Raw genomic sequence first — 14,991 nt, forward strand, 5'->3', positions numbered from 1 at the left:
AGCAGCTCTGTGCTTAACCCCCTGCCCTCTTGGAGGAACAGAAAGCTAGAGGACAGGTCTGGTACGCCTAAATAAAAAGCTGGTCTGTCCTACCTGTCTTTAAGCTGTTTCTTTACCAAATCAATAGAAACTGGAGTCATCTCATTACTTGGCGCTTTGAAAGGGATTGTGGTTTCAGATTTTTGAGGTTTGGTTTCAGATGATCCATAGGAGGCATATGTATAGGGCATGCCATAGGAAGAACCATAAGGCACTGTATGGTAGTTGGTGTTCTGGTAATACACTGCATTCCCTTCAACAGGCTGACATGGTTGAACCTGCAAAAACAAGCCATATAAAATGTCTGCTTATGTTTATTAATCTTTTAGACCGACAACAGAAATGATGTCTGTTGATTACCATTTTATTAATGCTGACAGTTACAGAAACTTGCAGATCTTAACGTCAATAGGTTTTTCTCATTCGGGAACTCTTTACTAAACTTTGATGAAGTTTTCCAAGTTCCTGGGGGCTGACAAAATGAACACGTGGCAACTGCAAATCCTCTGTTCTGGGAATAATCCTAGCATCTTGCCATAATGCAGATAAAAGTTCTGATAACAGTGCAGATAGCTAGATCGATTAAAATAGTGTCAACTATACCATAAAATCTGCCATTTTAAGTTAAAATGCAGTAACCACCTTTGCATTAACTGTAAGGCACAGTTCTCACCCATTCTCAATCCCATTCTGCATGAACTGACAACACAGCATCCATGTTAACAATAATAATTTATTCAACAAATAACATACAATTGGAAGGATTATAGAGGGTTAAATTACTGCTTTTGGTGGAGTTCGGTGTGTCATATGTATGAAATGGAAAAACATTGGCAATTAAAAAAGGATATTTTAATAAATTTAAAGATGTTTGGGGGCCATTAATAGATTATTATAGTAAATAGAGTATTATAATAAATAAATTGTATTTAACCCCATTTATTATGTATGTGTGGAGGGTGGGGGGTGTTTTAAAAGTGTTGGATATTTATAAAGATATATGTACAATTGGTCACGTGATGTGCTGAGCCGGGTGAGACGTGCTTCACTCGAGCTCCGGGGCCCCGAATCCCTCAGCACCATTTTTGCTACGCTTGGTCGGCCCTGCACTACACTGCGCCTTTGTGGAGCTTTATGGTCCGTTTCCTGCTGACGCCAAGCCCGGTTATGAGCTCCAAATCGAGCCGCTCGGCAAAAGACAGAGAGGCGCGATCAGCGCGGCCCGAGGCCAAGATGGCGGCGGGGGACTTGGGTTCCGCGCTCCCTCTGTCGGAGGCCCACATAGTGGCGTTGTCGGCGTCGGTGGTGCAGGCGCTCGAATCTAGATTTGACCTTCTTTCCAGCCAGCTTATCTCCCTGGAGTCCCTTTTGGGGGAAACAACTCGGCGGACGGGGGAACTTGAGCATCGAGTCTCGGGGGTTGAGGACACGTGCTCCTCGTCGGCAGCGGATCTGGCCTCCCTCCGTGCTCAACTCCAGAAACAGGCAGACAAGATTGAAGACCTCGAGAATCGCTCGAGGAGGGACAACATCCGTCTGGTAGGTCTGCCTGAATCTGTCCCTGACTCTCGTCTCCTTTCTTCGGTGGAGTCTTGACTTCAGCTGGCGTTACCGCTTCCAGCAGGGGTTGGACCCTTGCGGCTAGACCGCGCTCACCGCCTGGGCCGGCGCACCGATGACCGTGACAGAGCTCGGGTTACCATCTTCAAAGTCCATAACTCGGCCGCGAAGACTGAACTCATGCGACTGTATCGTCAGAAGAGGAATACTCTCTCCTATGAAGGTACTCCTGTGCGCCTATTCCAGGACTACTCACCTGCCCTACAGGAACGTCGGAGGCGCTTCTCCCGGGTGTGCTAGGCTCTCTTCGATAAGAAGCAGCGGTTTCAGCTCCTTTACCCAGCACAACTGAAGGTTTGGACTTCCAATGGTTGGCAAATGTACACCACGGCGGAGGATGCCCAGGCCTACCTGGATTCGCTGCCAGGAGAAGCGGGACCATCTTCAGCCACCTGAGTCCAGTAGCTGAGTTGGCGTACGGAGTTGTTGTTCCTTATTTTGTGTGGCGTTGCTTTGTTTGGCTGCTGCTAGCTCTCGGAGCTCTTGTTCCAGCTTGTTTCCTTTTTGGACTTATAGTCTCTTTGACATTGCTGCCAGTTGCCTCTCACCCAGGGTTTTTGCTGCTTTATGGCTCACCCCTGCAGCCGCTTTTGTTTTTCATCCAATTTGTTATCTCTGTGTTTGTTCACCTGGATTTGCTGTTCAGTACTTTCCAGGTCCTGTTCTAGCTGTTCCTTTTTGTTTTAATGGGGCGCTTTGTTGGTTGCGGATGCCCTAAGGGGTGGCGGGGGTGTTCTGACACTGGGGGGGAGTTGGCATCCTGTCTGGCTCAAAGGATTGTCTCTTCTTGGATGGTTGGAGTATGCCTGTGGGGTTGTGATTCTGATTGTGCTTCAGTTTGGGGTGTTGCATGGGTGTATGTATCTGGGAGTGGATGATGGGGGGAGTATTTGTGTCTTTGGGATTTTGGTGGTTCTTTCTTCAGCTTCTGCGCATGAGGGATAGCTTGCATTGCGTATGCCTAGGTTCCCTGTCACCCTGGGAGGCCCCTTGGTGCTTCTTTCGACCTGTTGGTTGTTGGACCCTGTTGTTCTGGGGTCTTTTGCTTCTCAGCTTCACCCTCCTATGGCTTCTCTTGGTGTGCATGATGGATGGCTGGGTTGTTCTGCTTGATGGTGGTGTGGTATGGGTTGAGGGATTTGGGGCCCTGTTTACATCTTACGTGGCTCTTTCTGTTCCACATCTGTGGGATGGGGTTTTTCCACTTGGTTGGGTTCTTGGGGAGGTTTGATTTTCCGGGGGAGGGGGGATTTAAAGGGGGAGGGGTGGGTTGGGGGGGATGGGTTTGGTGTTGGGGGTGTGGGCTTCGGGGGGTGGGGTTCCTCCTTGTGTATGTTCACCTCATAATTTTGAATTGTTTCATTGTTCATCGTTTTTGCTTTGTCCTATTATCTGGCGATTCTTGTTACTCTGGGGGAGGCTGGGCCCTTGGGGTATTTTTCACCTGCTCTTCTATTTCTGGTCTTGTTTCCTTTTTTCTCTTACGCTGTGAGTACCCCGTTTAGACTTACCTCTTGGAATGTTGGGGGGATCACGTCACCTGTCAAGAGATCCAAAATACTTGCTGCCCTACAACTCTACCGGTCTGATATTGCTTGTTTACAGGAAACTCGATTGACTGATGCAGAACATCTTAAGTTACGTCGTTCTTGGGTGGGGGGAGGTGTATTTTGCTTCCTCTTCGGGCCGTCACAGGGGCATTGCTGTGTTGGTCCGCAAGTCTTCGCCTCTTGGCGTCCAAGTTCTTGAGAAGGCGTCTGATGGTCGCTCCTTGCTTCTTCGCCTGACTTTGGGGAGTCGCTCCTATCTTTTCCTTGTGGTATATGGCCCCAACTCTGGAGAATCGGCCTTCTTACAACGGTTGCTTCATCTTCGCTCTCGTTTTCCTGATGATCCTCTGCTTCTTTTGGGAGATTTCAATTTGGTTATGCAACCTGCTCAAGTTAGGTCTGGCTCTCCTGCCTCTTCTTTGGGTTCTAAGAGTCATCTCCTCTCCGACTTTTGTGACTCGCTTTCGGTGGTGGACCCGTGGTGTCTCCTGCACCCTGAAGTTCGTGACTATACCCATCTCTCTCGTGCACATGGCACTTGGTCTAGTTTGGATTATATTTTCTTGTCTTCCTCTATGTTTTCTTCTGTACATTCGGCGGAGATTGGACCTCTGTCTATATCGGATCATGCCCCGATTTGGGTTGATGTTTTCTTAGATTCCAAGTACCTTCGCGCATCGTCATGGCGGTTTCCCTTCTATCTTGCCCAGGATGCGGAATTTCGTGCTTTTTTACAGACCCAATGGGATGACTATTCTACGAATAATGCTTCCCACATGGATGATCCTATTTTGTTTTGGGAGGCTGGGAAGACAGTGATTCGAGGTCAGATCATTTCATTTTTGTGTGCTCGTAACAAGCGTATTAGCCAAGGGATTGTTACTCTAGAACGGGCCTTACGTTCGGCGAAGCGGTCCTTTTCTCTTCACCCTTCTTCCGAGACTCGAGACAGTTATCTGTCTACTCAGGTGGCCTTGAATTCACTTATTCATTCTCGTTTCCAAAAATGTAAAGCCTTTTATCAGCATCGTTTCCATCGTTATGGGAACAAACCTAGACGCCTTATGGCTCATTTGACTAAAGCTACGACTGGTAAGAAGCCGATTTTATCTTTGCGGACCCGGGGCGGTGGGGTGGTGTCTCAAACTTCTGAGATCTCCGGGATTTTGTTTGACTTTTTTTGTCGGTTATATGAAGCTCCGGATGATGCTTCTTCGGAGATGATGACAGATTAACTTCACTCTTCTGGGCTTCCTCGTTTGTCGGAGGCTGCGATTTCCTCTCTTAACAGTCCATTCCGGGCCGTTGAACTGGAGTCTGCCATTAAATCGCTCCGCTCTGATCGGACACCGGGCCCAGATGGGTTCTCGGGCGACTTCTATAGGCTCCTTTCTCCTTCTCTTTTTGGACCTTTGCTGGCGTATTTTAATGCTGCCACTGCGCGTGGCTCTTTTCCGCGCTTTGCGAACGAGGCCCTTATTACTTTGCTCTTGAAGCCGGGTAAGGATGCGGACTTGCCGGGGTCTTATCGCCCCATTTCTCTAATAAATGTTGACCTCAAGCTCTTCGCACGCATGCTGGCTGATCGTCTTGCTCCTCATTTACCGCAGCTTATACATGAGGATCAGGTTGGCTTTGTTCGGGGCTGCCAGTCGGTACATAATGTCCGCAAGGTACTTCTTGCTCTTGCTCAGTGCCAATCTCACCACATTCCGACGCTATTTGTTAGCCTGGATGCATCCAAGGCATTTGATAGCATTTCTTGGTCCTTTTTGTTTCGCACTTTGGAGTATGTGGGGCTCGGAGGGTTCTATTTGGATGCCGTGAGTTCCCTCTACTCTAATCCGCATGTCTCTCTGCTTGTCAACGGGACACGCTCAGACTCTTTCCCTATTCTTCGTGGTACCCGGCAGGGTTGCCCTCTTTCCCCTCTTCTGTTCCTTCTTTCTTTGGAACCCTTGTTATGCATGCTTCGGGGGTTTGCGGAGGTTAGAGGTCTCTCGGTTGGCGACTTCGAACTTAAGACTCTGGTGTATGCAGATGATTTGTTCCTAATTCTTACCCGCCCTGAGGACTCTCTCCCGGCAGCTCTGGATCTTATTTCTGAATTTGGGTTTTATTCGGGGCTGTCCCTTAATTTGGATAAATCCTTGGCCTTACCTTTTCCTCCTGATTTACGGACTTCCTGGAGGGGTGCTTTTCCTCTTTGTTGGGCTGATTCCGCTTTGCGGTACCTGGGGGTTACCATCCCGCTTGATTTATCTGGTCTGTACCGGTTGAATGTGACACCGCTGTTTCAGGCTTTACAAAATAAGTTGCACTTTTGGGAATCTCTTCCTTTCTTGCTTCTGGGTCGAGTACACTTGTATAACATGCTGTTGGTTCCCTGTTGGCTTTATGTTTTTCAGGTCCTTCCCCTTTACTTGACTTTTCATGACGAGCGTAGACTGGAGCGCCTGGTCCAGAAATTTATTTGGGCTGGTAAGAGACCTCGTTTGTTTGTCTTATAAGCGGGCGGCGACTCCCTGGTATAGAGGGGGTTTAGGCTTATTGAATCTTCGCTATTTGACAGTTGGTTGTGGCATGCGGCATATTAACGATCTCTTTAGGGGTACTTCAGCGTTCACTAATACTTCTCTAGAACTTACTTGTTTTCATTCTACTCACTTTAGTGCCTATCTCCATTTTGTCCCTTCTATTGTACCTGAGTCTCTTTCTATGAAAATATTGCATAGACCCTTGCGGAAGGTTTGGCGTTGGGTCTGCAAATTTCATAATCTTTCTTCCTCTGTTTCTCCCTTTCTACCTCTTCGCTTTAATGGTTCATTCCTGCCTGGGACTGATGGGCCGAGTTTTGTTCGGTGGGGAACAAAGGGCATTCATTATTTGTTTCACTTGGTTAATGATGATGGTACCCCTAAATCTTTTGTTCAATTGCAAACGGAATTCGATCTTCCCCCTTCTGACTTTTTTGCTTATATGCAAATTCACCATTACATTTCTTCCTTACCTTCTAGCTCATTGCAGGCCTCCTGCCAAGAGTCGTTGTCCACGGCTTTTACCATTGGTTCACAAGAATCGGTCCCCCTCAAGTTCCATCATCGCCACTTGAAAGATGAATGCCCTTTGTTTGACCATTCTCGGTTGCGAGATGCTTGGTCTTGTGATCTTGGTGTAGACTTGCCTTCGGACATACTTCTTCAGTCTGTCCGCCGTTTGCCAGCATTTCGTAAATATACCACCTTTTGGGAACAGCATTTTAAATTGATTTTTCGTTTATACATCTCTCCTAAAAGGGCTTATTTAGCTCATTTTCGTTTAAATGCAGCCTGCCTTCGTTGTCAGGCCCCAGAGGCAAGTTTGGGACACATGTTTTGGACTTGTCCTCAGGTACAGCTTTTTTGGACTGCTATTTTTGCGAATCTTTGGCATGTTACCATTCACAGCTCACCTTTGCTTTTGTTTGGGACTCTTCCTCACTACTTTCCACATTCCAAAGGAGTAGCAGCTTTCCTCAAGTGGACTATCCTGATCGCTTTGAAATGCATCTTACTGAAATGGCTTGAAGTTGAGGCTCCAGACTACTCCCTTTGGAGGAGCCGCATGATAGCTCTCTTGATGTGGGAGCGACGGGATGTGCCAGATTTGTCCTCTCGCCAGGGCCACCTTTTCCAGTTTACTTGGGAACCTTTCTGGACTACTTTGACCCCTCTGGCTCGTAGCCGGATTCTTAATTGATGCTTTTTGTTGCGCTTACCCTTGTTTCATTTTCTGTATGACTTGCTCATTGTTTCTTTATGGTAATTGGAAGGAGGACCCAGGGGTGGGATTGGGGAGGAGGAGGGGTGTTTTGGGTTGGGTGTGGGGGTGGGTAGTTCTTTGGGGGGATATTTCAAACTCGTTTGAGCTGCTTTTTGACCTTGTTGTGCCCTTCTGTTGTTTTCTTGCTTGCTCAATAAAATACATTTGACTATAAAGATATATGTATGGGGTTGAGGGAGATAATTCTTGTGGTGTGAAATTTGTAATAATTTCAAGTGGAAATGTATATTATGAAGTGATTTATTGTACACTTGTTTGAAAATTTATAATGAATAAAGAAATTAAAAAATAAAAATTTTATTTTTGTATACCGCTATACCAAAAAAGGTTCAAAGTGATTCACAACAGAAAATGAATACATACAGTGTGAGTAAAATAACATTAAACAATCAAATAATTACTATAAATGTAAAATAGGAACACCGTTAAGATGAAAATCTATCAAACAGATGTGTCTTAAGTAATTTTCTAAAATCAGAGTAAGAAGAAGCCTTTATCATTAATTTTCCAAGCCGTGTATTCAATTTAGCGGCCTGGAATAAAAAAATGTTAACTGCTGCAGCTTAGTAACTAGGCACCTTTACTTCCAGCTTTCATAAAATCCTGAAAACATGTAGTATGCGTCTAATAGTTATTTATTTAACAGTAGGCACAATAAATAACCATGAATCCTTTACATAAGGACAGCAGAGTTACCTACATGTAAATAGGGTTTTTTCCATAGACAGTTGGGAAACACATTCATCTATAAGGTGATGTCTCTAACAGTTCCTGTGTGCAAATGCTTTCCTAAAGCTCAGGAAAGCCTGAGCATGTGCAAGAATTCCTGTACCTTGCAATTGCTCACCTCTTTCTCAGTCTTTATTTTAGCTTTCAGCTTCAAAACTGAGTAGAAGGAGGAAGGGAAGGTGTGGCTGTATTTCCCTATAGTCTATAGCCTTGCCTCACAAACTTTTCAGCATGGATGCACACTAAACCTGGTGTTTCAGCTGGAAAGCCTCCAGAAGTGCACAGACGGCGATGTGATGCCATCACATGCATGCGTGAAGTCATCACGTCGATGCCAGCGCATGCACAGAGGCTCTCCAGCTGCGACCCTGAACCTGTCATTTCGCCGGTGGGGGATCCTAGAGGAGGGGAGGAGAGAAGCCAGCTGACTGCCTGTAGGATGTACCTCTCGCCAAATTGCAGAACCTACCCATACAGTGTTGCTCTAGAACAGGGGTGTCCAACCTGCGGCCCAGTGAAGTATTTTGTGCGGCCCCAATCGAGGGAGATGCAGTGTTTTCCTCTGCTGCCTCCAGGTATTTACCATCTTGCCGGCTCCTTCCTCTGTCTTGCTGCAGTGTTTGTATGGCCCCCCCAGGAACATTTTTTTCGGCCAATGTGGCCCAGCAAAGCCAAAAGGTTGGACATCCCTGCTCTAGAAGATCTTTCTGTGCCAAATTGGGTCAGCAAAAGAGCAACACACGTAACATCAGATTGTAACACCAGTGGATAGTATATATAGTTCAATGCCCCTGCCATCTACAGTACAATGGACAAACTACTAGAAGTGTAAAAACACGGTGAGCATTTGAGCAAAATCAGGACTGGAGTTACGAAAGCTCCATTAGTCCAACATTGGACTGATGATCTTCGTTTTTCCATCTTGGACATACCAACGTTAAAGAGGGGATTTGGCTCATGTTTTGTGGGCCTGTGAACAACAATGGATTTACAAACCTGAAACTCTCCACCCAAGTGGCCTGAACAACAAAATTGAATGGCAAGCTTTTCTGTAATTTCTGCTGGTTGATAGTTTATGTTTTAACAACCCATCTTTCGTGATGTTTTTCAGATGACGTTATCGCGCCTTTGAATGGTGACGCCTTAGAGAACTTAAACTGCACAGCAGCTTGTTTTGTCCATTGAATGTAAAATATAGACAGCAGATATAAATTCAGACACATTTTGATCACTAAATTTAAAATAAAATCATTTTTCCTACCTTGTCTCGTGATTTCATGAGTCTTTGGTTGCACTTTCTTCTTCTGACTGTGCATCCAATCTTTCTTTCAGCCTATATGCTTCCTCTCCTCCACACCTCATTCCCTCCCCCAACTTTTTCTTCCTCTCTCCCTGATCTTTCTTTCTTTCTCTCTTCATGCCCCCTTTCTTTTTTTCTGTTTCTCTTCTTTCCTTCTGTTTCCCTGCCTGCCCCTTTTCTTTCTTTCTCCCTGCCCTTCCCCAAGCCACTGCCACTGCCATGGGGGAACAGGACCCAAAGCCATCAATGGATAACTGGCCCCAAAGCCGACGCCGCCCCATGCTCTCACTGCTTCAGGCCGATCAATCTTCCTCTCCCCGACGTCAATTCTGCCGTCGGAGAGGAAGTTCGGGCCAGCCAATCGCTGCCTGGCTGGGCGGAACTTCCTCTCCGACGGCAGAATTGACGTCGGGGAGAGGAAGATTGATCGGCCCGATAGATCGCCAAGGCAAAGGGAGTCCTGGATGATCGACTCACTTTGCCTTGGCGAGCTACCGGTCGATCGCGATCGACCTATTGGGCACCCCTGCTATAGAACTATGAAGTTTTTTTACTTGCTTTCTGAGGACAGCCTTGAGGCAAGTCAGCACTGCAGCAGTTTGGGGGCTGGAGTACAGGAGGGCACTTTCTGAAGCAGTGTTTCTTTTTCCTGTTTCCCTGTGCTTGGATACACTCCCACCCTCAGAAGTTTGAATTGGGCCCACTGGAAGGAAATGCAATGTTTTTGCAGGCAGCAAAAATTATTTTGAGAGCTGTTCATTGCCGCTGTTTTGCTATTTATTAAATCTTTTTTGGGGAGTGGGGGAAGAAAGGGGTGGTTGTGGGAGAGAGTCATATCTATCAGAGCCAACTGAAAAGGCAAGGATGAGGAAGAGAAGAGGAGCTGCAAAGTGTGTGAATCCTCATACATGCTTAGAAGCCTACTAATATGGCTTTCCTGAGCTTTGGGATACCATTTGCACACTAGAGCTGCCAGAGATAGGGTTACCAGAGAGACATCATCATGCAGCATGCTTGCATCTCCTCTGATAACTAAGGCGTAACACACTACATCTGAAACCAGTGCTAAATGTAAGGAACAATTACCTCCTTCAGTTACCAATGTTCTTGTGCATTAACCCCGCCCCGTCAAATTTAACAAAGGTGAGAAGTAAACTACACATTACTGCTGCAACACTTGCCTGGGGTATGCTGATTCCCTTTCTTATTTGTTCCTGCTCCCAACGGCTGAGCTCTTCATCCTGTTCTCCTGTGGCTAAGGCGTCATCATCGCTCCCTTCAATTCCTGAGTAAAACATGCAAAGCAGAAAAATGCAATATGCTGGTGCAATCATTTTATTGTTTCTCCAATTAAATGCACCAAAATAACTGTCCATTCATCCTCCCAAGCTATGTTTCCTCTAAGCTGAGCACATGAGCAATAGATTGCTCATAGATTTTACATGGTCGCTCACAAAAATACCGATACTTGCAAATCTGGAAAAATGTTGATTTTTAGGACTTGTCGCTCACATGAGAAAAAGTTTGCACATGCCCAGCCAATCCTTAGAAGGAGCACTGCTCCCAAGGTAGGTAAAATGTACAAAATAATTGTGTTACATATATGTAAAGCATATTTCATAAGATACTGTCTGAAAGCTTTATTTTCATTACCAGATGAGAATCTGTAGTATGGGTCACCCAACTGACAAATGAGCTTGGTAAGTTAACTTAGCAATTCAACTGCAATTTATTATTAAAGCTAAAGCCGCTGATTCACATCAATAATGCAACTAAGGGCCGGATGTAATAAGCATTTTTCTCTTATAAAACCAGGACATGAGTACTACCTATTGAACCAGGACTCACACTCATGACACTCTTGTAAGGTGGGTTTCTAATTGAGAGATGCTATCCTAGTTGGCAATATATACAGCAACATCTTGAAGATATGTTAATTGCTTTCAGAAGAGCCTATTTAAGCTTGTACCCCTTTTTTGGAATGATTAGAAATATATTTCAAACAAATTTCAAGTTCATCAAGTATTGTATTGGCAAGCACCAATGTATTTAAAGCAAGCACTGTCCGTATATGTTACCGTTGAGGTGACTACAGTAGACATTACCAAAGCAAAATCAAACTGCAACATAACAGCAATGAACCAAAGAATAGGACCACATGTTTAAGCAAGGGAAAATATTACATTACATTACTGATTTCTATTCCGCCTCAACCTTTCAGTTCTGGGCGGATTACAAAAGAGACAACTGGACATTTCCAGGATAATTACAGAGAGAATTCTGGTCCTTTCCAGGAGAAGTTACAAGAATAATGGAGCTGTATATTTCAAGAGCTACAAGATGCTGTACAAATAGGAAATAGTGCAGATCCAGTATATATATCGTTAGGGAAGCAGTTGACATGCTTGAGGCTGAAGAGAAGGGAAATGGTGAAGGGGGAGGAGGGGGGAGTTGCATTGAGGGGGGTCCGGTTGGGGTTAAGCCATCTGTATAAATTTTTTGAATAGGTGGGTTTTGATTTCTTTGTGAAAATTTTTGTAGTCGTTTGTTGTTATCGGCAGGTTGGAGATGGTGTGATCCAGTTTCGCTGCATGCATTGCCAGCAGACTGTCAAATATCTTCTTGCGCTGGGTGCCTTTGAGTGGGGGGTAGGTAAAAGGGGTCTTAGTTCTTCTTTGCCTAGTGGTGGCGTTTTGGTACAAGCGGTTGTTTAGGTAATTGGGGGCTGTGCCATTTATTGCTTTGAATAATAGACAGGGAGCAAATCTAGCTGCTGTCAGAAAGAAAACGTTGGAGCTAGAAAATCGGGTTCACAGAAACAGTAAGATAAAAGCCCTCAATTTTGAGTCTCAAAGAGATACTCAAAAAGGGTCCATTTAGAGCCATTACCTCAGGAGCTAAGGGCAATTAGCTGACCTAAGATTCACACCTGAGAAAGAATGAAAGCGAACTAGGCAATTAATGCTTTTAGATATATTTTTTTTAACTTGAGGAGAGAGAATAAATGTCAGGATTTTCTAACCGTGAATCAAACAGCCAGGAAACAATGGAAAAATAAACAAACACCAGCTAACCGGAATTGAACAGAATTTTGGCAGGAAAAATTGTTACAGTCTGGTACACTGAGGAAATTTGAATGTCACACAGAAAACAGGAATCAGAGAAATATTAGCACAGAGAAAAAAAATTAGCTGCTTAAAGAAACCATAAGAACAAAGCTTCCTGACAATAGTCCCTGCTGTGAGAAATAGAGAAGCCATGTGCTTAATAAGGAATAAAGGCATATCAGAGTGCTGAAATAAACCAGAACAGACTCAGCAAATGCAGGCCGAATTCCAAGGGAGATGTCGGTGGTCCAGGGGAGGAAAGGAACTCAGACCTTTCTGACATACACCTTAGCTCTACAGAAGCTGATTTTTTTTAAAACAGAAGCTTATGCCAAAGAAGGAACCCCCAACTCAAATGAAACACAGGCATTAAACTGGGTCAGGAGAACAATTCCAGGAGGGCACCCCAAACTTAACTGAGACACAGCTGAGAAGCTGGTTCAGGAGAACAAGCCATATAGGCACTCTCACCTCGACAAACTTGGCATAAGCTGACTTAGGCATAAAACTGACTCAGGAGCACAAAACACCAAAAGGGTAGTTAAAGAGCAACTGAAACTAGTTAGAAACCAGGTCAGAAGCAGGGCTTTTAGCCTGTTATCCTTCCACTTGGGAGACAGGGAAACACACAACATTCTATGCTGCATAATACCCTTAAGGGGGGGGGCAAATCAAGAGAAATAGTGTCTTTCTCGCTCTCCATCCACTGGTAGAGGGACACAACCCACATATCTGGACTGATGTGATAAGATGCAATGGAAATACTTTTAAAGAGTTTTTGTATTACTTCACATTATATCTGGTAGATGACACTGAAGGGATGTTGTGCAGCTGTTAACTGAGGTGACACCAACATTTAATATTAAGCAGGGGTTCAAAGAAGCTTTGGATAGGTACTTGGAAGACAAAGGGATTGAGGGGTACAGATAAGAGTAGAGGTATATTATAGGGATGGGATTAGAGGTAAGTTATAAAATTAATCAGGGATCACTGTTCAGGCACTAGGCCTGATGGGCCGCCGCGGGAGCGGACCGCTGAGCAAGATGGACCTCTGGTCTGACTCAGCGGGGGCAACTTCTTATGTTCTTATTAAATGATGTTGTTTCTAATAGTTCACTGCTTAGTTTTTCACAGCTGCAACATAAATTTGGATTAAATAAATCACAAAGCTTTAAGTAGTTGCAGCTGAAGCAGACTATTCAGGAGGGGTTCCCTGAATGGAAAGATCTTAACACTCAGTATAGTTTGGAATTCCTATACTTTCAGGCGGATTTTTTGGGTCACCAAGCCGCGCAGTGGTATAAATTGTTATATGGATATTTGAATAAAAAACAAAAAACTGGTCTTAGGGATATTTGGAGCATTGAGATCAAGCACCAAATTTCTGCTTCTCAATGGCCACGACTTTGGTCTTGGAGATTAAAAAGTACAAGGTCAGCATCTATGAGACAAACTTGGTTCTTTTTGTTGCATAGAGCTTTTTGGTCCCCAGTTCGTTTACAAAAGTTGGATAGCTCTAGGTCTAATAGATGCTACCATTGTAATTTAGATGCTGACTCTAGATCATGTACTTTTTTTCTGTCCCTTTGTCAATGCCTTTTGGAAGTTAATTTGGTCCCAAATTAATTCAATGTTAGAAAATCATGTTGCCCTATCCTATGATACTATTTTATTTGGAACGTCTATGAGATTCAAGAGTCAAATTTCAGCAAATAACAATAAACTTTTGTTAATATTGACGGGGGTTGCCATTCAACATATTACTGGAAATTGGAAGGACTATACTAAATTTAATTATACCTTTTGGTGGAAATCAGTTTGTCATATTTATAGCAGGAGGGAGAGAGGATCGGCTAGTGACCTGTCTCCCAGGAGCAAGAACAAAGGACATCGTAGACAAGATTGAGAGAATCCTGGAAGGAGCAGAGACGGAAGAGACAGCAGTGATAGTCCACGTCGGGACGAACGATGTCACCAGGAGGGACTACAGCAAAAATGCACTGACTGAACAATTCAAGATCTTAGGAAGGAAACTGAAGATGAGGACCCAGAGGATAGCCTTCTCAGAGATCCTTCCAGTACCGAGGGCAGAAACGAAGAGGCAGACAGAGCTACAATCAATTAACGCATGGATGAGAAAATGGTGTGAGGAAGAGGGATTTCTCTTTGTGAGGAACTGGACAACGTTCTGGGGAAAGAACAAGCTTTTCAAGAATGATGGTCTACACCTGAGCAAGGCGGGAACTAGGCAACTAGCAAATAACGTCAGAAGAGCGATAGAGCAAGCTTTAAACTAAGTAGTAGGGGAAAGCCGACAGTCGACCTGGTATCGACGGTTCGGGAAACAGTACCCAGTGAGGGTACTGAGGGGAAAGATTTTGGGGAAGACACAAGTGGCAAGCAACAGACTATGAACAAACAAGGGAGTCAGATGAAGCGAGAGGGGGAAAGGAGGAACATACTGAAAGGGGAAGTCAAAACGGGACTGGATGATGAGAAAGAACAAGAGGAGGACAGTAGAAACACGCCACAAGGGGAAGGCAATAGGAATCTACCACAAAGAGAGGACAAAAGAGACAATACTCAGGAGTTGGCAGGCCAGGAAGGGGACAGAATGAAGCAGGAAATGCAAGGGAAAATAGAAAGGAAGGGAAAATGCCAGGACTTGAACTGCATGTATACTAATGCAAGGAGCCTAAAGAACAAAATGGGGGAACTAGAAGTCATGGCCAAAAATGAGAGACTAGACATCATAGGGATCACGGAAACATGGTGGAACGAGGAAAACAAATGGGACATAGTACTGCCAGGATACAAACTCTAC

The 14,991-nt window shown here is 44.7% G+C and overlaps 1 protein-coding gene across 1 annotated transcript in view; it reads right to left on the reverse strand.

Moving 5' to 3' along the window:
• Positions 1 to 14,991, reverse strand: part of PAXBP1 (PAX3 and PAX7 binding protein 1) — a 129,609-nt gene that overhangs the window by 86,915 nt on the left and 27,703 nt on the right. Inside the window, exons 5-6 of the mRNA XM_033950574.1 lie at positions 10,242 to 10,345; positions 94 to 317 (exon numbers count right to left, since the gene is read on the reverse strand). Of these exons, the coding sequence (XP_033806465.1) occupies positions 94 to 317; positions 10,242 to 10,345 (328 nt within the window). The remainder of the gene's footprint in view (positions 1 to 93; positions 318 to 10,241; positions 10,346 to 14,991) is intronic.

Source organism: Geotrypetes seraphini, chromosome 6, assembly GCF_902459505.1.
Source record: "Geotrypetes seraphini chromosome 6, aGeoSer1.1, whole genome shotgun sequence".
In the NCBI taxonomy this organism is placed as follows: Eukaryota; Metazoa; Chordata; class Amphibia; order Gymnophiona; family Dermophiidae; genus Geotrypetes; species Geotrypetes seraphini.